Raw genomic sequence first — 20,606 nt, forward strand, 5'->3', positions numbered from 1 at the left:
AATGGAGGAGGACGTTGAAAAGACTTGGTATCAGTATGAGAATGTATTGACAGGCAATTAAATTAGATATTCCAATACTTTTTGAAATGTTCGGCCCCAATTTATTTAGTATTTTGTAAGAAAATACCTAGTTGCTATCGATTTTATCGAAAACGCAAAGGTGTCACCACTAACCACAAGACTCCTATTAATAATATATGTTTAAAACGGGATTTACAAATAAACAGACAACTTAACGAGGGCGAATATTTTACTCACAGGACAACTTAGTAAGTCCAGTCACAAGTCAGCCAATTACCTATAATTTATATTTAGTTTCTTCAACATAGATAAGCTATCATGTTGACATACTAACATACGTCCAATTATATTGTAGTCAAATATTTATTTGCTATTATTAAACGTGTGCGCATTCGCTTCTACCTTTCTCAATCATTACACTACAAATGCAACCATATAACATCAGGGTTGATTCTTACAATGATGTTTGTCAGTTAGGCAATTAGGGATGGAACAAGTAAAACCACCTCTAGTTCTACTTATAAGCGCTAACAACGTGCAATTGTTATCGATAGTTTTGTCAGCTCACAATTTTATTTATTTGATTCCTTATTCCTAAGAAATAAACGAAAAAATTATATTTCGTTAAGTTAAGGACGGAAAATATAACTGGCTGCCATAAGCTTATTATAAAATACAATGGATGGCTCGGAAGATGCATCCCAAATGGAAATCAACCTCTCCAATAAAAACGCGAACTCCCAAATAGTGTTAAACGATCTTCGACTTCTCGAACTAATCTATATGTATCCGTTTCTATTCAGCAAAGCGGTGCATCCCCAGAATGACAAAGACTATGAAGAATGGGGCTGGGGGGAAATAGTGAAGGCATTCAATTTAGGCTACGACGGCTTAAAGCTCTCCGCGCCCTTTTCCGTTGAGGAGCTCAAGTGGCGTTGGGACATTCTGCGGCCCATAGTCCCATCGCTCGGTAAAGCGTGCGGCCAAATCCCGAGCTCCCTTTGGCATATTGTTGGCAAAATAAACCGATTGATGGACGTGAAGCCGCCGGCAAATATCAAGAAGCCTACTTGGACGCAACAGTTTATACTCGATCAGCTGCCGTTTGTCGAGCAGCTGTCGAAGGCGCACCAGAGGCAGTTGGAGGTTGAGGTACTGGATGCCATATTCTGTGAAGAGCGGGAGGTGCGTTTAGTTTGCAAGGGCCTCGGCGTAAAGGAGCAGAAAATTGTGCAAGGCGAGTACGATGCTTTCCTAAAGGCGATACGCGTCAAAGAGCTGCCCACACGCGTCAGCTCTCGCGGGAGCTCCGTTAGCAGTACCGCCGGCAGCAATCCGGACAGTTCTGCAGCTGCGACAAATGTTGCCAATAGTCGTCCCAGTAATCTCGTCATCAGCGATGTACGCGGCAACAGCGAACCACAGCCTGAGCCAACAATCCCGACTAAATCACCGCTGGTCATAAAAGACGAGCCACCAGATCAGCTTGAGGTAGAGCAGCAGAAGCAGCAGTCGAAACAGTCGCCAGTCAAAGAAGTTGATCTAAGGCTGCGATATGTGCCGATCAAGAGCGCCAAGTACTATGTGAAGAAGGTGCAGGTGAGACTGAAGCGCTTGGACCTCGCCGACTATATGCCGTTGTCGGTTGTGAGGAAGACCCGCAACAGGAGCTCCTGACTGCGTTTGGCAACTATTCAGTTAAGTTAGTTTTATATCAAATGCACAATAAGTTTATTTAAAAAATACATTACTATAAATTACAACTTATAGCTATTGTTTAAACTGATTTGATTTTGTTGTAATCACTAAACAAACAGTTTCCGAAACAGATGGGCCTGCGACATGCATCTAGCTGAGCTGGTGGCTGGCTATTTAAAAAAAAAAAACGACACGCACACACGCTGCTCGGCGGAGCGACTGCAGCAGTCCCAGCGCCTGGATAGCACTGTTGTCCCTAGGATGTGGCCTCAGGCGCTGAGCTGCTGGGACGTAGCGCGCAAGGAACTTGGCTACTTGTACATTGCATTTTGTTCTACTTTGTTTTGTAATCGCATTTGTGTTTATTATTAACAAGAGTCACAAGAACGTAATTCAACATGTCTACAAAATACAGTCCATGGTAAAAAAAAGCGCAGCACTAACAAGACTAACTAACAAACAACAAAGCCACAATCCAGCAGTCAGTCGCTTGATGCGGATGTGGCATACTTTCATGGGGTGCACGGCTCAGTTCCAGTGCCAGCCACAATCTAAAACAGCTGATCCGCCAGATTCCCAATGAAAGTGGCCAGGTTCATAGAGGAGCCCTCCTTGAATTTCAGTCCAATCGTTTTTCCATACGCTTGTATGAATATGGCCCGAACAGCGTTCAATCGTTGCTTGCGTCTGCAAAACACGGAAATTAAAGAGATTGTAAGTTGATCAGAATATTCGGAATAAATCTCAGATTCTTTTCGGATATAATAGATATAATAATAGATTATCTTCGATTCGTATCGCTGGCGTCCCTTCGACTTTTAATTGTTTACTAATTACAACTTCAAATTTAATCAATCTGAAAATCGATAATTATCGATTTCGTGTTAACGGATTGAGAGAGAGAGAGAGGCAGAGAGTTAGAGATGCACAAGCATATAAAATTCCCTTTCACTCATTTTTAATGTGCATGGGATATATAAAATGTTGTGAATCAAAATAAAACTAATTAGATGCGACTTCTATTTATCCAGCTAATCCGGGGTTAAAGGTTCAGTTCATGGTAATTCAAATTTAAATTCCGGGTTGAAATAGGTTAGATTCCAAACCGGATTGCAGTTTATCTATTATCTGTCCAAAATGCTTAACTCCATTTATAAAACTCTCTCAAAAAGCGACAACGGAAATCTACTGCGAAATCTTAGAAAGTTTCTTTCTAAATATTTGGCTTGGTTCTAGAAATTTCTTTTTGAATATGAAAAAAAGAATTGAACAGGAAGATAAGGAAAGTACGGGTTAATTTAAATTTTAAGAAAAACCATTTAATTTGTTTATCTATGAATAAAAAAGATTATTCTGATTCCCCTTAGGTGTTTCTCTGGATCTATAAAACTAAAGTCCCTATACTCTATAGAAAAACCTTTTGATTTGACTGGGCGCACTTACAAATTGATGGATTGCTTGGAAGCGGCTGCGCTGGCGCTGCCCGCCTCCTTGGAGGAACCATTATTGAAACCGTGCGTGTTGCTGCTGCTGTTGCTGTTGTTGCTGCTGCTGCCGCTGGCGCTGGGATAGCCGCTGGGATAGGCGCTGGCCGTGTTGGTGCTGCAGTGATAGCCATTGCCGCCGTTGCACATTGGAATGTTGTCTGTCTGCTGATGCTGCTGGGCCACGAAGCGCATCATGTAGCTGCCATTCATCATGGAGTCTATGGAGCCGGTGTCGGTGACCACCTGCCAGCTGCCGTTCGACGAGGTCGACTCTTGGCGCTGGCGCGCATTAGAGCCGGGCACTGAAATGGGGCTGGTGCGGGATCTGCGGACCAAGTACCAAAGGTTAAATCAAATTAAAGTCAAATTCAAATTCTTCCACTTACCGCTTTGGATTGGGCGATCGACTGGTCAGCGGATTGACGAGCGCTGGGGGTGCAGTTGTTGCAGTTGTCGCCGTGGCTGGAGCTGCTGCTGCAGTTGTTGTTGTTGTTGTTGTGGCAAAGAAGTTATCTGTTATGGACATATCACAGTTGGAACAGTTTGAGTAGCTATCGTTGCTATCTTGATCGAAGGCCAAAATGTAGTCTCTGCAAGAGGAAAGCAAGGGTAAGAAAGTAATCATCAAAATCATATACATTTCTTTCGATTTTATAAGCTCAAAGTATATTAAAGTAATTTCAAGAGATTCAAGAAGCCAGAATCAAAGCATCTTAAAATTCATTTTTGACGAGTTTTATACTTTTCAATAAATCCATCTACCCTCGATGGAAAATTGTGGCGCAATGCCTGAGTCTGATCGCCTTCGAACTTATTTTCATATTACATTACATTACAAAGATCGACGGATCGATCGAAGAATAAAAGAACAGAAGCATTTTAAATGACATTCACCGATTGCGGCAAATGGGTGGAAAAGTGATTTATAAAACCTTCAGTGAAAAGCAACTTGGATTGGGTAAGGTAAATCCTGCACATATATTTATGTTTATTCCTAAGAAGTTTGGCACTTGATGCGGCTGCACTTACTCCTTGAGCGGCTCGTCGTCGCAGCAGTCGGACTTGATGACAATGACGCTGCTGCCGCTGCTGCTGGACGTCTTGGTGCGCTTGCGATGCTCCACGATGCTGAACTCCTCGTCGGTGATGAACTTGAGGACGTGAAAGCAGAAGAACATGATGTCCTCGCCGCGCTTGAGGCGATCGGGCAGCTGGTGGCCGAACAAGTACCAGTCGTAGGCCAGAGTAAAGTACGCCATTTGCAGGGCGTTGAGGGACTGATGGATGAGGCCGTCGGCCCACAGCGACAGCCGCACCAGGGAGACGAAGAGGGGCGTGCGGTCCCAGCCACTGATGCAGTGTATCAGCAGACCAGAGTTATCCTCCTGTATATACTTAAGCGTGGCGCGCAGATAGTTCTGCGTTATGGAGACAAGATCCCAGTCACGGTACTCCGGCCAGATGATGTCGATGTCGGCGGCGGGTCCCAGATTGGGTATGTGGATATTGGCATCGTTGAACGACTGTTTCCAGTTGTAGTGCAGATTCTTGGCCATGTAGTTGTTGTCCCGGAACTTCTTGAAGAACTCGCATCCCGGATACGGCAGCGATAGCAGATTAAAGCTCTTGTAGTGCTTGTTAGGATCGGCCTTCTCCGACGAGGAGACGCTGTAAAAGTGCATTTATGAATAGCCCGATCAAATACGATCTAATCGATTTTGGTGACTTACGCCATGAAGTATTTGATTTTGCGATTCTCCACCATGAGATCCACAATTGTGGACACGTTCAGCGTGTGCAGCAGCTGGATGTCGCTCTTGATAACCTCGTCGTAGCTGAACTGTGACTGCGCCTGGTCGTTAATGTGGTTGATCAGCGACTCGTCCGTCGTGTCCGACTCGTTCTCCTCGCCATTGGGCGCAGCATAGTTGCCCCCGCTGAGACAGTCGTACGCATAATCGACCACCTTTCGGCCGTACGTCTCCGGCATCACGGAGAGCGTCGCCGAGCGGCAAATGTATTTGCCACGATACATGATGACGGGCACGGCGAAGCGCTGCCTGCAGCGCGCATACTTCGCCATGGTGACCAGCTCCCGCATGCGCTGTATATCATACTGATCCTCGTAGATGGTGTTCTGCTGGGGCTGCTGGTGCGCCGACTGCGGCACCGACTGCTGCTGGTGTTGTCTGTCTGTCTGCAGCGGATTGGCAAAGGTCACAAAGGCTTGGATGCCGATGCCAGATGTGCTCCCGTTGCTGCAGTTACTGCCGGCGCTGCTGTTCAGCGGCGTTGCTGTCGCCGTTGTGCCCGATGAGCCGCCTCCTACTACTCCTCCTACTCCTCCTCCTCCGCCGCCGCCCAGCCCGTTGCTGGGTATAAGCGTCTTGGCCATGTGCCCATGCTCGCATTCCGGTATGAGTATGCGTCCAGGATATCTCGGACTGAGCAGCCCGTTCGTATTGTCCAGCTCAATGAGGCTGTAGTCGAGCTTGAACAGAAATTCGCATTTTTTTGAGATGCCATACTCCTGTGAAGGCAAGAAGAAACGAGAATACTTATTAATTGAAAACATTTGCATACATTTATAAATACTAGAGGGTGTAGCCCGGCCTATAAATCTCAGTATTCAGAGAATAAGAATTGGACAGATGCTTCTCCCTAAACCCGCACATATGTACATCAGATACTCAGGAACTTTGATTGACCCCATGAAATAGAGAATTAATATGACTTAGAGTCGCGAAATTTCGTCATGTAAGTTCTCGTATGCATAGGTTCAATATAGATCCCTAACCTGACTCTTTTGAATACAAGATATTTCAAAGTTTGTTGTTTTTCAAATTGTTGACACTAGTTTTTTAATCTTTGTTCAAATTGCAGCAATAAAATAATTTCCTTGTTTTGGTTTGACATGTTACTGAATCTCTTGACGGTTCACATTCTTGATAACCTTTTTATTTCGCTGCATCCACAACATTTACTTTGATCTTTAAATAAAGTCTCTCCTATAGACATTTGGAATATTATTTAAATGTTGTTTAAAAATATGCGAACAGCTGCGAGGCACGCGTTTCAAATTAAACATACGATAATTCCCAGAGTCTCGGTTCAATTAAACGCGACTGGCCTCCGCTGGGGGTTATCGTCCATATAAAGAGTCGAGTAACCGTGAAATTCTGAATTCCTGGTTTAAATTGCAATTAGCAAATTACACAAAATATGCTTAAGCTATAAATTAAAATATAAGGAGTTAATAGCGTCTATCCCAACTTAAAGTATAATGGAAATTGGGTAGAGCGTATATTCAAAAGTAATATTAGAATTTCGTAGCTATTTTAAAGTTACCTAATCAAAAATCTAGCAATGTTATAAATGGGATTACATAACCATATTAATATAGAATTTTAATGCCAATCTTTAAACTTTGTTCATCCCTTAAAAACGGATCGTAAACATTCTAAAGATCGGAAGCGGAGCTGCCGGCCTGCCATCTGTCCCAGACAGCGGATGGGCTATAAAAAGGAACTAATACACGAATAGCTACCAAACCTTGACAGAAATGGAAGCCATGTCGTCTGAACAGGTTTGTAGCACAACAAAAGCGAGCGATAAACATAGCAAAGCGAAATGCGAATAAATAGAAACGAGATAGAAAACTGCGCAAAAAGGCTAAGGCGGCGCAACAAGCGAAATAGCGAACCACATACCAAAACAAACGTGGCAAAAAGACAAACACCCACATACAAAGTGTTCATACATGTAGCGCATACATACGTGTGCAGGCAAGAGAAAACTATGCGAGGCGAAACAAACGAGCAAAACAACTAAAACGCAATTACCGCTGTGCCTGCCTGTGTGTGAGTGGGGTGAGAGTTTATGGTGGGCGGCAGAGTGTATTCAGGTTGTGGTGAGAAAGTTTTTGACGAACGGCGGCAAACGACTGAAAGGTGTTTTGAGTGGGCGAAAGAGAACGAACGACATAAGAAACGGTTCAGTTGATAGTTTGAGCAATAAGCAGGGAAGCTGTAAAAGTGAAAATAAATATATTTACGTATATTAGTTATTCATGTAAACACAAGATATTTTAAATATCTACATATATAGATATATATGCATGAGTAATTAGTAAATAGCTTGCAAAAGGGGGACAATAGTTTGTTGTTGTTTACATCAGCGAATTTAACGTCATTATCGTTAAGACACCCCTCTCTCTTCCACGCACACACACAAAGGCAAAGACAGATGCGGCGCTGTAACCGCTGCTCTCCGATGCATGCAAAAGTTTGCACAAGTGTTAGCTTGCGTGAGAGAGACAGATGCAAAGAATGTGCATAGCTTTGTGTGGGTGTGTGTGTGTGTGTCGTTGAGAAACCGAAAATCTTGGCGTTTTTATCGGCAACTTGTTCGCTGTGTCGCTGCAAGTGTGAGTGAAACAGTGAGCATGTAGCTGCTACATGTTGTAGTTGTAGTCGCGCTGCTGTTGTTACAAGCGCAAACACACGCACACAAGGAGCCGATTGACTTGTGTGTATTGAACTGCTTGCTTGTTGTTGCACTTTTGTACTTCTGTACTGTTGTACTGTTGTGCTGTTGTACTGCTGGCTGTTGTTGTTGTTGTTGCTGTTGTTGTTGCTGACGTGTAGTGCACATATTTATTTTCTTTGTAAGCGCAGCGAGGCACAGCATGCAGTTGGCTGTGCTTTTTTCGCTGCGCGCCTGTTAATAAGGCGCTGTAAAACTTAAAAACAACAAACAGACGCGCGCGAAAGCAAAATAGTTTTGCAGACTTGTGTTGTTGTCGCTGTCGTTTTGCGATTACAGACACAGACACAGACACACTGACACCGACACCGACAGACGGCAATGCAATAGTTTTGCTGCCGCTGGCGCTGCTAGCAGCGATCAGCATCAGCTGCTGCCCTGACCCAAAAAAACAAATTTAAGACGAAGGCTGATGCTGCTAAGCAGCTTACATGGGGTCTCTATCTCAATCTCGGTCTTCCTCTCGCTGTCTCCTTCTCGCTAGGCGCTTGGCTCAAGCAATGCAGTTTTCTTGCAAACCCGGATTTTGAAGACTTTACCAGTACTGGGCAAGCAGAAACTGTCGCTGCAGCCGCAACACAACACAGTTCCACAGTTAGTTTTCAGCTGCGCTTTCTGCAATCGAGCGGCCAATCAAGAAAAGAAACTAACACCAGCGACAGCAACACCGACGCCATGACACACCAAGACCAGGCCAGCAGCAGCAGCAGCAGCATCAGCAGACACAGCAGCAGCGGCGACAAGAAATGAAAATAAGAGAAAACGACAAACAGAAAATAAAAGACAGCACAACATGTAAATAAACGTTCGTCTGACTTCGCTGGCATTTTGGCAAGGCTTATCACGGGCATCACGCGAGTCCATATACAGACATATATATTGTATATGTATATATATGTATGTATGTTTGTACATACATATTTCTTCATGCATATTCATCGATCGCTGAACACGGAAAATTGCTTTTCTTGAATGAATTATTCAGGGCGAGCGACACTGGAAACAAGTTCACATCAGGTCCGAGACACGGCCCGGCTCGGCTCGGGCCACTGACCACACCTCGAACATGCATTCTGTTAAGTTCCGTTTTTGTTGTTTACAGAAATGAGTTTTTGTTTTTGTTTATTATTTTGAGTTTTATTGCGTTCAAAGACCCCGCATTGAAGACGCGAACACGTTTTCGATAAATGCCCAGTTTATGTCGATAACAAGTTATCGGGCGCAACAGCTATTCAGTTCGGTTTTCAAACAAATTTTTACCCAACATTTATCATATCAACTATGTTAATGTGCAATAACAACCAGCTTTAGATATGCAGTTTGACAAGGTCATTCTGAATTTCCAACATATGTATTTGATGGGCAACAACATTTGCATATCTCGACTGTTAACAACTTTTTAAAGCGCCAACTTACAGCAACAATAAATACTCGTTTAGCCGGAAACTGTGCGCTAGAGCAAAAGTTTTCAGAGATAGAGACATGAGCTTTTAATTGCCTGAAATCAAACGACATCAATTGAAGGCCGTCGCAATCAGGAAGAGCTTTATTCTAACCGCCTGAACATGTACACAAAATTCCAGACACACGCACATCACAGCATTTTCTTCGAATGGGGAAGTAACAGGGGCTTGGCTTCGATCACCAACTATTTTCCATGTTCGCCTGTCAATCAGTTCATCTAAAAGTCTCTTAGGGGTCAATGTCATCGATTCCATTGACGTGGCGAAGGACACATTTATAATGGGGGAAAAGCTAACGAAACATTATTCAAAACTTATGCACAATAAATTGTTTCACTAATTCGTGTTTTGTTTTGAATATAACTATATTTTAATGCTGAACTCTTTAATATCTCGCGGAACTAGTTCCAGGTTAAAATGAAAGACTATATCCGACGTCTTATTTGTGTTGACTGACCAACTTGCGCCCACATCTTTTTGCATCTTGCAGTTGATGTGAAACCATGCCACAATTTGTTGCCACGCAACAATCGCTGCACAAATTAACGGATGCCATATGCAGCCGCCATTTCAATTATTATCGATTTTATCTGCTCGTCAGCAGGCATTCATAAAGTAGCAGCAGGCAGCAGCAGGAGCATCAGGAGCACCAGGAGCAACAGCAGCAGGAGCCGCCCCTAATCAGGATATGTGCGTGCCTGTCCTTGGCGGACATCATGCGAACCTAGTTTTGACGGTGCCTGGGTCGAAAATCATAATGCCGTGTGGCGAATCCGACGACAGACGTCGCGACGAGTTCCTGGAAGTGGCAGACGACGCATTGGAACTTCAATTGCGCTGCGCTGCGCTGCCATCTAATCGAATCGAACTCGCTGCAGCTGCAGCTTCAGCAGCGTCTCCCGAGGCCACTCTCCCGGACATGCGCCCGTGCAGCAGCTGCGGTCCCGCCCGCGGTTTCTATATGCATCCGTCCCCGTTTTCTGCGCACCTGTGCCAAGTGTCTGTGGTTCGTCCCACGCTGAAACGGCAACAGTTGCCAGCCAAATTAAAAAAAAAAACAAAAGCAACAACAAGCCAACCAAATCCAAGGACATGGGATGTACACGCTTCAACTTTTCAAGTTCGACGTGCAACAGGCAATCATAAACACCAGGTGCCCAAGGGTGTCGTTTTCCGCACAGTGGACACAGGTATATTCTGTTTAAATCCAAAATCACCACGGTTTTAAACTGAACTGGAACCAGAAATTCCAATATTGTTCTCCTTATAAACCGAACTAGAAGAACTAGAACTTAAAGATTAGCTCAATCTTAACCCCAACCGCCAAACCATATACTTTATAAATATTTTAATTTTGTTTCAACTTTGACCATAAAATGTATAGTTGCTATATAACAAATTAAATTGTTTCCTTACATATTGGGAAAAATGTAGAGCCTAGGCTCAAGCTAAGATCTGGATTTATAGATGTCAAAAACGAATTATAAACAGAAAGTGTTCCTTTAATGTTATGAAAAAAATATCCGATTTAAAAACATTCAATTTGTTATAATATGATTTCTATTTTTGGCAAACTATATTCCTAAGTTATTCAAACTAATCGATATTTAATACGAGTTTTTATAAAAGCCAAACGCAAAAAATTTTCTAAAGCTTTCTGATTTTTGTTTTCATGCAGGTGTTTTTGAAAAATAAATGAATCATTAAAAATTCCATTTTAAATTACATGTGAGTAATAATTTAAATATAATTAACTTTAATTCATCAATTCGAATGACATTGAACTGTTTGTGTTTGATCGTCACCAGAAATATTTGCTGTCATGCGAATCGTTCCGGTTCAGTTTGTGATTTTGGATGCGGACTCGGAGTTTGAAGTTCATTATTTACATGAAGTAAATAAAATATAATTATTATGATTTGATTGAATATACCAAAGACTGCAACTCGATTTTGTACATTTTACTGTCACCTGATCTTAAGCAGCAATAATAGAAACCTTATTTATTGAAGATAAACAACAAACAGGAGATGCTTAAGCTTATATTAAACCCAAACCTAGTTTATATAATGTGGGAAAAAAAGGTTTACGAATCGAGAACCCAAAGACCTCGGTTTGTACCATGAACATAACCAGGTAACAATTTTATAATTAGTCTTGCATCCATTATAATAATAATATCAATTTTCCATCTAATTTTTCGACCATTTTTTTGATGGTCTGCTCCACTGTGCGCCGTCATTTGCTGCAGCAGCCACTGCGCTGGAATCTGCCGCAGCTGGTCGGCATCTTTGATTTATGCGCGCCTGTGTCCCATATTCGAAAGCGCCCACACAACTACGCGGTACAGTGGACAGAAGAGTCAAGCGACGAGCGACGAGCAACGCGGCACCCACACAGGCGCTGCCAGACGGCACAGGCGCACAGGAAAGAGCGGAGCAGCGCAGAGCGGGTGCAGCCAGAGCTAGACAAACGGCGTAGGCGTCCTGCGCAGTCGGGACCAAACTGGAGACCGCTCCCGCATAGCCAGGCAACACTGTGCCGGCTGCATGCAACCCCCAAAAAGTGCAACTGCGCTCCCGCTCCCGCTGCTGCTGCTGCTGCCTCTGCTGCTGCGTGGGCGTACAGAGTTTGTGCAGCCTGGAAGCGATTTGGATTCGAGCTGCCAGGCAAGATACATAAAACACACGGAAGGAAACACAGCTGCAGCTGCAGTCGCACTCGCAGTCGCAATCGCATCCGCATACGCATCTTGGCCTGGGCAGGCTGCAGCCAGGCCAATCGAATTTGAGTGCGCAGTAAATGAAATAATTTTTTGCAAGTGCTGCTGTGAAAAAGACTTCTTCTGCATGGAGCTCGTGCTGGAGGATCATCTAATCCTGGCCTCCCTCAGCCTGCTGGCCCTGGAGTTCTATTGCCTGGTCCGTTTGCTGGTCATTATCTACCATATTCTCGATTGCGTTCTGGCCACCATCAACACTTGGCTACACACCAATTAGCCAGACGACAGCAACAACAATCAGGCCAAATAGTATTATTAACAACAACAGCAGCAACAACAACAACAGGTGGGTAAAAATATAAAAAATTTTAAAATCTTGTTGAAAGTGAAATAGCTATACAGTTATATATATATATATATATATATATATATATATATAGTTGCATATTTATGTGTATGTTTGCTCTATTTTTATCTGCTGGCCCGAGCAGCAGAATCTGATTTTTTGGCGCCCACACGATAACGGGTAATGTCTACGCACACACTCACACTCACACTCGCACACACACAACACACTCACTCACACACACTCACACAAATCGACACCTTGTTGCAGTTGTGCTCGGGCTATGCCAATGTCATTGGGCAAGGTTTGTTATAAATAAAACAAATGCAAACTAAACAAAAACATTATAAAAAGCAGCAGTCAAATTTGTTGTTCATTTTCATGAGAAGTCATAAGCTAAATACGTAGCACTTCGCCAGTACAGTGATCGCTCGATACGCTGAACTTTAAGCGAAACAAACTGTTTCTACGAATTTGCATGCAAACAAATCTGTTTTAAAAACCAGGGCTGCAAATGCTAAAAACTTCATCATACACTGAACTTTAAGCGAAGCAAACTGTTTTTAGACGAAGAGAAATTGTTTTTAGCCTATAAAATCGAAAGAAATTATTTGCATGCAAACAAACCAGGGCTGCAAATGCAACAGAATTTATCGGTGGTTAGGTTCACAGTTCAAGTCAAGTGGTTCACATTTGCCTGATTTGAGCCCTGGTTTGTCACATTTCCTAGAGTTTTCATTGCACGAACACCATTAATTATAGTAATTAGAAGTGATTATTTCATATTAAATAGTTACAAAAATATCGTTGGCATTTAATTTAAATATTTTTTGTTTGCGATTTGCGATTCGGTTCAGGCTATCGAGCAACCACTGTACTTGATTTTTTGCATTTTTTGCTTTTCGTGCAATATTTTTAATGTGCATTTGAAGTTCAACACTTTAATCAGGTGTCGCCATGACAACAGATTAAACCTGATTATAAACAATTGTAGTGTTATTATTTGAATTTAATTGTATGATTTGTTTGACTGCATAAGTTCTATACCCTAGAAATAATACATATGCGGTATGTAGATTTATTTAGAAAATGTTTTCTTAAGAATTCCTATTTATATTCTTGCGCCTTTGATATATTACATACCAACAATATAAGAAACTATTTGCCAATTGCTCAAAATGCTCAATGCAATAAATTGGATATATAATAAATTAAATTGCTTAATTGAAAATTATATGAAATTGAACCTGGGTTCACAGCTTATTTGCTTGGTTAATGTTAGAAAGTTCTTGAAAGTGAAGTAAATGGAAATTTAATTTAAAATATATTGGTTCAGGTTTAAGTGTATTTAAAAATCCCTATATAAGTATATATATTGCTCTTTATAATAAATTGTTAGTTTTTTTCTCTCAATTGAAATGCGATCATTTAAACTTTTGACACCTTTCCTTTAAAAATGTCATTGTTTAGCGATCTCTGACTTGAGGCCCCGGAAGTGCACAATTGTCTGAGATGGCGGCGGGCAGTAATCAGAGAGCTGGTTGGTCGCATCGCATGAAGAGCTTTCAGTCCAAGCAGGCGGACATAAATCGTCTGATAATGAAGTATCTGGTGGCAGGTGCGTACTTAATGAGATTCTTTGAACATTTCAACATAGTTGTCCACTGACAGAGGGCTATTTGGATGTGGCGCAGGGATTCGAGGCGGTGGCCAGGCTGGAATCGGGCGCGCAGGCCGATCCCGTAGAGTATCAGGAGCGCATACGTAACGCGGTGCGCACGGCCCAGGTGCAGTACGCCATTGACATGGCCAAGAGGCTGTACCCAAAGCTGTTTGAGAGCGAGAACTACATGTACTTCCACATGCAGCAGCTGCGCCTCATCGAGCTGATCCGCGAACGGAATCTGGAGCGCAACTCCGGCAGCGGCTCCTCTGAAACGGAACGATCCGCGGAGTGTTCGTTTGGGGACGATCTCATGCAGCACAGCTGCAGGCAGCGGGTGAGCCACGAGCTGGAATCGACCCTGCTCAAGTACGAGCAGACAGCGAGCATGGAACCCAAAATGATGTTCCTCGTCAAGCTGATACTCTGGGCACAGAGCAGGCTCGACAAAGATGGCTGCGCCGGGCGCTGCCAGCTGGATCTCGAGGCCGCCGACTTTGAGGTGGAGCTGAAGCGCGCTTTGCAAAACGATTAGAATGTCGCTCAGTATGCCCAAAGGGCGAATCCGGTGTCTACTGCTACTATACAGATCTATAAATCTATATTTATATATGTGTACAAATACAATTTTTTTTTTTAGATGTGCTTAAATAAAATGTTCAAATATCTTGATGTGTAACAGCTACAGTTGCTTTTATTCAGTTCTGCTTTACGGTTTCTTCTCACTCTAGTAACAACATATTTTCAGTTTAAGGAAATCTCCATTAATTTTCCTTATTGCATAATCTTTATATATAAAAATGTTTATCCAAACTGATTGAATGGTGATGAACTCACAGACAAAACAGTAAGAGCAAGGCAATTGAAGATATTACCGACGATGATTCCACTCCCAAGTGTGGAAAAATGGCGGAAAACTGTTGTATGAAACTTATTTCTTTGCCATCCGATCGGTCCCAAACTTTTTTTCAAAAGTCACAACCTCTTGAATGGAAAATGCATAACTTAATGAATACAAGTTTCAGCGATTTGATAATTCCACCTGTAACGGTGGAAAATTGGCAAAACGGTTGTAGGAAAGTTTTGTCAATTTCATCCGATAGGCTTTAAATAAATTTGCAAATATCTTTGTGAAAATTTTAAGTTTCGTCTAATCATCTTCAAAATTATTTACACAACTCTAGATAAAAACTTTTTAAATTAAGAAATTTCATTTAGGAGAACCAATATATAAGAAGAAAATTTAGTATGAACAACGAGAGGGGTATTCAGTTTTTAGCCAGCGTTAACTAACTTTTTTGATTGGGCCGCAACAGGGACTTGAGGGCGTGGCATGTGTTAAAGCCAACACACAGCTATTATGCTTTCACTACATATCAACAGAATGTAGAAATCACAAATTTATATTTGATTCCTGTTTTGTATTACTCATATTCCGAGTGCATGAGTTTCGGCTACATGTTTTGTAAAAAGAAGTCCGTGTGCGATGTCTTTTCAAATTATAAATTCCCACATTGTTCACATGTCTCGTGTTCCTGCATTAACCTGTGAAAAGATTATTATTTACATTCGCTTATGTAATTCTCCGGAATGAAACTTTGCCCCGATGCACAGATCTGACTCGTTGTGGCGCCTGTTCAAAATAATCTGAAACGCAAATTGCTTGGTCACGTGCCAGCATCAAAGCTATAAATACTCTTTCCCCAATAACAAAAAAAAAATAAAATAAACAATAAAATAAGAAACAAAAAAAAAAAGAACAGCAGTTAAGTAAATAACTTTAAACAAAGAAAAACGTTGAGCAACAGAAACCCATAAAAAAAAACAAACCCGCACTTATCGAGGTGCAGTTCAAAGATAAGAAACTCGGTTAGTAAACTACAGTATTCATGCGGGTGTAATCACTTTCTAAGGTCCCTTGACTGATTGGACGAGATTAAGTCAACCTTAAAAACTAAGGGGCGTAACCCATAATTGTACTATAAACAAGTATATATTCCAAGTTTGAAGTCCCTAGATTTTATATAAAACCTTTAAGCTAAACTTTTATTAATTCAAAACAATATATTTATGATAAGCAAAAGGCAATTGATTTTCCGATCGAATTGCTCCAAGGGTATTGTTTAGTATTCTATATAAAATAGAAAAGACTAGAAGAAAAAAATATATAAAAAAAGACAATCGACTTAATAAAATGTGCTTTGTTTCAACAGTTAATCAGAAACAAATTCGCTCTGGAACTCACGTACAGATCGTACGTGTTTAAGTGATTTAATTGAAAAGAATGTCACATCCGAACAATATTCACATTTGGTCTAGGACCGAAAGTATTCAAATTTCATATGATTCATGAAATGTTTAAGTCAAGAAATAACGTCACGCCAAAGATTAAATACTTTTGCAAGCATATTCTTTCAATAGAGCTATAAAGTAGTAGGAAGATCTTGAAATACAAGAAGAACTCATGTGCTCGATCATATTCGAAATCTTAGAAAGAGCATTCAGTATTTTACTTGTTTCGCACTTGTCATTGTTGAGCTTTGACAATGTTGCCAGATAGGAAAAAGCTTGCGCTCGGCGCTGATAACAGCAAATGTTTGATAAACGAATAGATAATATACACAACATTCTAGAGTTTAGAAACTGCAACAATGCAACAGGCAGGGGCAAACATTTTTTAAAAGAGCATTTGGCTTCTATTCATTTCAATTGATTGCAAAGCATTCGCGTTTATCAGCTGCAGCGCTGCAGCTGAGCAAATGCACTGCATGATAGGGGGCGGGGCGGCTGCGGGGCGGCTGCGGGGCACGGGCTGTTACGTGCCAAGTTTTGTAATACGCGGGCCATACACGTATGCCCCCGACGAAGGCATTTGTTGTTTCACTGTTGCCAACTGTTTGCGGTTTTCATTAACATATACAAATACATGCACTCTCTCTTTTGCGCACACACATTCACACGCACAGATGCTGCCATATAAAACCATTTGTTGTTAGTGTTGCCGGCTAACGCTTAGCGGCCTGTTAACATTGACAGAATGTTAACAGAAAATGTTCAACATGCAACAGCGATGACAAAACGAGCAAATCCAACTAATTTGTGTAGCCTTTTCTTTTTTAAAAGGAGCTTATTTGATCAATATATATACATATATATAAATATACATATACATATAGCTGCAAAAAAATCGACTTATTTGAAATCGAGCGGTCGTTAAGGTGTCACAGATTGAAAAATAAATTTACCTTCAAAGTAGCCAATAGATCTAATATAATGTGAATTGATTTAGTGAACACGTTTGTTGTCCACTTTCCAGCCCCAAATAAATACATATTGATGAGAATGCGTGACCGGGGGAATGGGGACTACTAAAGAAATTAGTCTAGTGCGTGTAAACAGTTTGTTGTAAAAGTCGTAAATGTTGTACCTGCACTTCGACTAGTCACAAACATAACCGTAACTTGAAACGAGGGCAAAAAGAAAAGAAAAGAAGAAGCAGAAAGGCAAGCGAGCATACATATGTACATACGTATGCAAGTATTTTTTTTGGGTGAATCTTAAGACGCACCTATCGATTTCTTTTGATTAGAGTTGGAGGAGTTAAATAATGAGAAAGGGAAAAAAGCCAATTTGGGACAGACTTTTGCATCGCTCTTTGGGCTTTGGGCGCGGCCACATGATGGGGAGGGAAGAAATGGATGGGCCAAGCCCCCAATCCAGGCTGCAGCCCTGTTACTGCCATTGGTAATGTTACAGCACGTGCACGTGCGTTAAATGAATTTGTGTCACAGGCTTTTTCTGTTATTGTCCAGGTAAACTCGACTTACCGTTGTGCCTTCCTCAAAGGCCACCGCCTCGAATGATTTTTTTTCGAAAATTTCTAATAGATCGTGTAAATCCTGCTGTGTCACGTTGACCATTTCGTTTAGCTTTATGCTGCTCATTTTTGCGGCGCTGCATTTACCGTACGTTTTGTGTGGGTGTCGCGTTCGTATGTAAATTCTATTTCTGCTACGCACACTTGAACACTGTTATTTTGCAAAGACACACAGACACAGTGACACGAGTAAATGTGGCAGAAGAGCGTTGGAACGTTGGTTATTTTTTAAACAACTTCTATGTCGGCTTCTGCTCTGCCTATCTACGTTTTAGACCGAATTTGATTTTGTTGTTGTTTTGCTTTTATATCTGCTTCTGCTAAGCCGTTTTGCGTTCCGTTTTGAAGTTTATTTAGTCAACGCCTTTTTAGGCTCAAGCGCGACGTCACCAAATCTCGCCGCGACGTCAGTATCGACTTACGCGTCACCGCACGCTCAACACAAAACAATTTGCACACCTTTGAGCAAATTTGTACAAATTTGATTAATTAATTACGCGCTAGTTTTTTGAGTTTACTTTAATTACGACGTAAATAGCACACGGACCGAACACAACAAAACTCTGCGTGCGTATGTGTGTTTGGCTTACCTCCCGTTCGGTTGTCTGCTAAATTAACATTTTATTAACATGTTATTAACAGCGGAACCAATTTTTTTTTTATTAATGGATAATGCAATTCAATAAGAAATACATTTATTAACACTTTAATAATTACAATTTTCTTCTCTTGTAATATTAAGGACAAGTTTATTAATAACAGAGCCATAGCAGAGCTATTGCAATGTCTTAACATGGCCACATGTCAAAATACTACTTGGGACACGCTCGATACCAATTTCGATAATCTTGTAACAGTCTGTTAATATACTGTTAACGCACGAATAAGATTCTGTTACCGCGAAATTGGCGCAAAGTGGAGTCCGATAGTCTACGCAAATTGAATATTTAAAAATTGAATATGCACTGTTGCATCAGAATAATTTACTTATAAGAACAATTATTAATTTTTTTTCCGATTTAACTTTAATTTACGAAACAAATTTTAGATCTATTTGATGATTTCACAAAATTAACTCATCAAAATTAATTTCTTTAGCCCATACGTTCATTACCAATCATTCAGTTATCAAATAGCTAGCCTGGACAATCAGATTTTTATACAAATATATTTATGTGTTATTATTTTGCTGCATTTTGAACAACAATTACAGTTATTTTAACGTCTGGCACTAACAGGACTTCATGACTTTTAGTGCGTACTCTAAGCATCAAGAATTCATCGGTGGGATCAATTTTCGCCATACCTCGCTCCAATCGTCCTCGTAGTTCTTGAAAATGGCCAACAAATTTGACAGAGGTCTCAAATTCCATTGTGCTTTTAACAGGAATTCCAAGCTCATTAATAATAATAATGTCGCGAATGTTTTTCTTTTCCTGAATTTGTCTAAATGCTTCATCGACATATCGACGTGTTCGTTGTGGCTGTGGATACATAAGCGTTACTTCCTAAATAGTTTAATTATTATAAAATAAGCTGTACCTTTTCTGGAGGACTTTTAAACATATTTCAGTATATCAAACGGTCACTTTCTCCCCTACAATAAGTGCATACAAAAATTGTTTTTTTCTGTATGGTTGTCAAGACAGTTTTTAGAGGTAACGGCTGTTATATAGGTCTGCGGGTCAAGTTCCAGTATTCAGTGTGGCCAGTGCGTGCTTATATACTTTTTTAAGGAATTGCTGTACATTTTTATAAATAACAATTAATACTAATAAATGCCACTCCGTTATTAGTATTTTTATACCAAAACAATACTTTTCACTTACTGCAAGCTGGTCACACTGCGGTATCGAGCAAACAAAAGTTTATTTTTTGCCAATAAAACATTAGTTTGGTAAAAGGTTGAGCTAAATTCAGAGTCAACATGGTAAGTTATGTGAAAAATATTTTCAATAATTTACATTCGTGTTTATTGACAGTCGCAAGAAGTCGAAGAAACGTTGAAACGAATCCAAAGCCATAAAGGGGTCGTCGGCACAATTGTCGTCAACAATGAAGGTGGGTAAATACGCATGCATATATTCTGACCATATTGGCTGCCTTAGTAACGCAGAGTTGGCTTATTAGGTATTCCAGTTAAGTCTACTCTCGACAACACGACGACCGTTCAATACGCGGGACTGATGAGTCAACTAGCCGACAAGGCTCGTAGTGTGGTGCGCGATCTGGACCCATCCAACGATATGACATTCCTTCGAGTACGCTCCAAAAAACACGAAATCATGGTCGCTCCCGACAAGGATTTCATTCTTATTGTTATTCAAAATCCAACCGATTAAATGCTTATAGCCGAAATTAATTGCTAGCATTGTGATATGTGTTTCTATTTTCTGTCTTCCAAGGGGTGACATGAAGAAATGTAAATATAATATTTTTTTATTAATTAATACTTTCCTGTACTACAACATTGTTAACATATTGTGATCTCATAGGGAAGCGCATAACAGTTGTTTTTATAACATTTGCAATGTACTTTTAACAGCTGCCTGAAATAATAAGCAATATGTTAACATTACGTCAATAGAGCACAGCTGTTAAATTAAAAAGGTGATGAGAGCTCTTAGTTCTGAAAACTTAAAAAGGCCCATAAGAAATCGATTACTCAGTTAATCCGTTGTGTGTTCTCTATAATGTATATTTGCTTTAGTTGATTTAAATTCAAAATAAAAGAGTTTCTAAAAAAAAACTAGTGATTGATGATTCAGATTAATATCGATATTT

General features: G+C 40.9%; 5 protein-coding genes across 6 annotated transcripts; 3 read left to right on the top strand and 2 right to left on the bottom strand.

The window, feature by feature from the left end:
• The first annotated feature begins 537 nt into the window (after window positions 1-537).
• On the top strand, window positions 538-2,194 carry Lhr (Lethal hybrid rescue). Of its 2 annotated transcripts, none has more exons than XM_064686669.1 (2): window positions 538-1,718; window positions 1,839-2,194. In XM_064686669.1, exon 1 carries the CDS (start codon window positions 700-702, stop codon window positions 1,696-1,698), a length of 999 nt encoding a protein of 332 aa, XP_064542739.1. In that variant the 5' UTR covers window positions 538-699; the 3' UTR covers window positions 1,699-1,718; window positions 1,839-2,194. The 2 variants fall into 2 exon arrangements, with proteins under 2 accessions (XP_064542739.1, XP_064542740.1); XM_064686670.1 differs by having other exon boundaries at window positions 1,851-2,194.
• EDTP (Egg-derived tyrosine phosphatase) lies at window positions 1,729-18,474 on the bottom strand. Its single transcript, XM_064686668.1, has 6 exons — window positions 17,773-18,474; window positions 4,937-5,736; window positions 4,236-4,874; window positions 3,593-3,796; window positions 3,163-3,531; window positions 1,729-2,406 (listed from the first exon to the last, which is right to left on the bottom strand). The coding sequence occupies exons 1-6, from the start codon at window positions 17,887-17,889 to the stop codon at window positions 2,271-2,273; spliced, it is 2,265 nt and encodes a 754-aa protein (XP_064542738.1). The 5' UTR covers window positions 17,890-18,474; the 3' UTR covers window positions 1,729-2,270.
• On the top strand, window positions 13,738-14,624 carry LOC135431678 (glucose-induced degradation protein 8 homolog). The gene is made up of 2 exons (XM_064686926.1): window positions 13,738-13,900; window positions 13,954-14,624. The coding sequence occupies exons 1-2, from the start codon at window positions 13,795-13,797 to the stop codon at window positions 14,478-14,480; spliced, it is 633 nt and encodes a 210-aa protein (XP_064542996.1). The 5' UTR covers window positions 13,738-13,794; the 3' UTR covers window positions 14,481-14,624.
• Window positions 18,475-19,003: 529 nt separating the features above from the next.
• Window positions 19,004-19,545, bottom strand: LOC135432057 (dynein light chain roadblock-type 2). The gene is made up of 2 exons (XM_064687516.1): window positions 19,365-19,545; window positions 19,004-19,306 (listed from the first exon to the last, which is right to left on the bottom strand). The coding sequence occupies exons 1-2, from the start codon at window positions 19,386-19,388 to the stop codon at window positions 19,004-19,006; spliced, it is 327 nt and encodes a 108-aa protein (XP_064543586.1). The 5' UTR covers window positions 19,389-19,545.
• An 81-nt stretch (window positions 19,546-19,626) lies between these two features.
• robl (roadblock) lies at window positions 19,627-20,190 on the top strand. The gene is made up of 3 exons (XM_064687069.1): window positions 19,627-19,752; window positions 19,805-19,883; window positions 19,953-20,190. The coding sequence occupies exons 1-3, from the start codon at window positions 19,750-19,752 to the stop codon at window positions 20,162-20,164; spliced, it is 294 nt and encodes a 97-aa protein (XP_064543139.1). The 5' UTR covers window positions 19,627-19,749; the 3' UTR covers window positions 20,165-20,190.
• The last annotated feature ends 416 nt before the right edge of the window (window positions 20,191-20,606 follow it).

Source organism: Drosophila montana, unplaced genomic scaffold (assembly GCF_035044405.1).
Source record: "Drosophila montana isolate Dmon_TW-CO22-7 unplaced genomic scaffold, ASM3504440v1 contig_3200_1, whole genome shotgun sequence".
Classification (NCBI taxonomy): domain Eukaryota; kingdom Metazoa; phylum Arthropoda; class Insecta; order Diptera; family Drosophilidae; genus Drosophila; species Drosophila montana.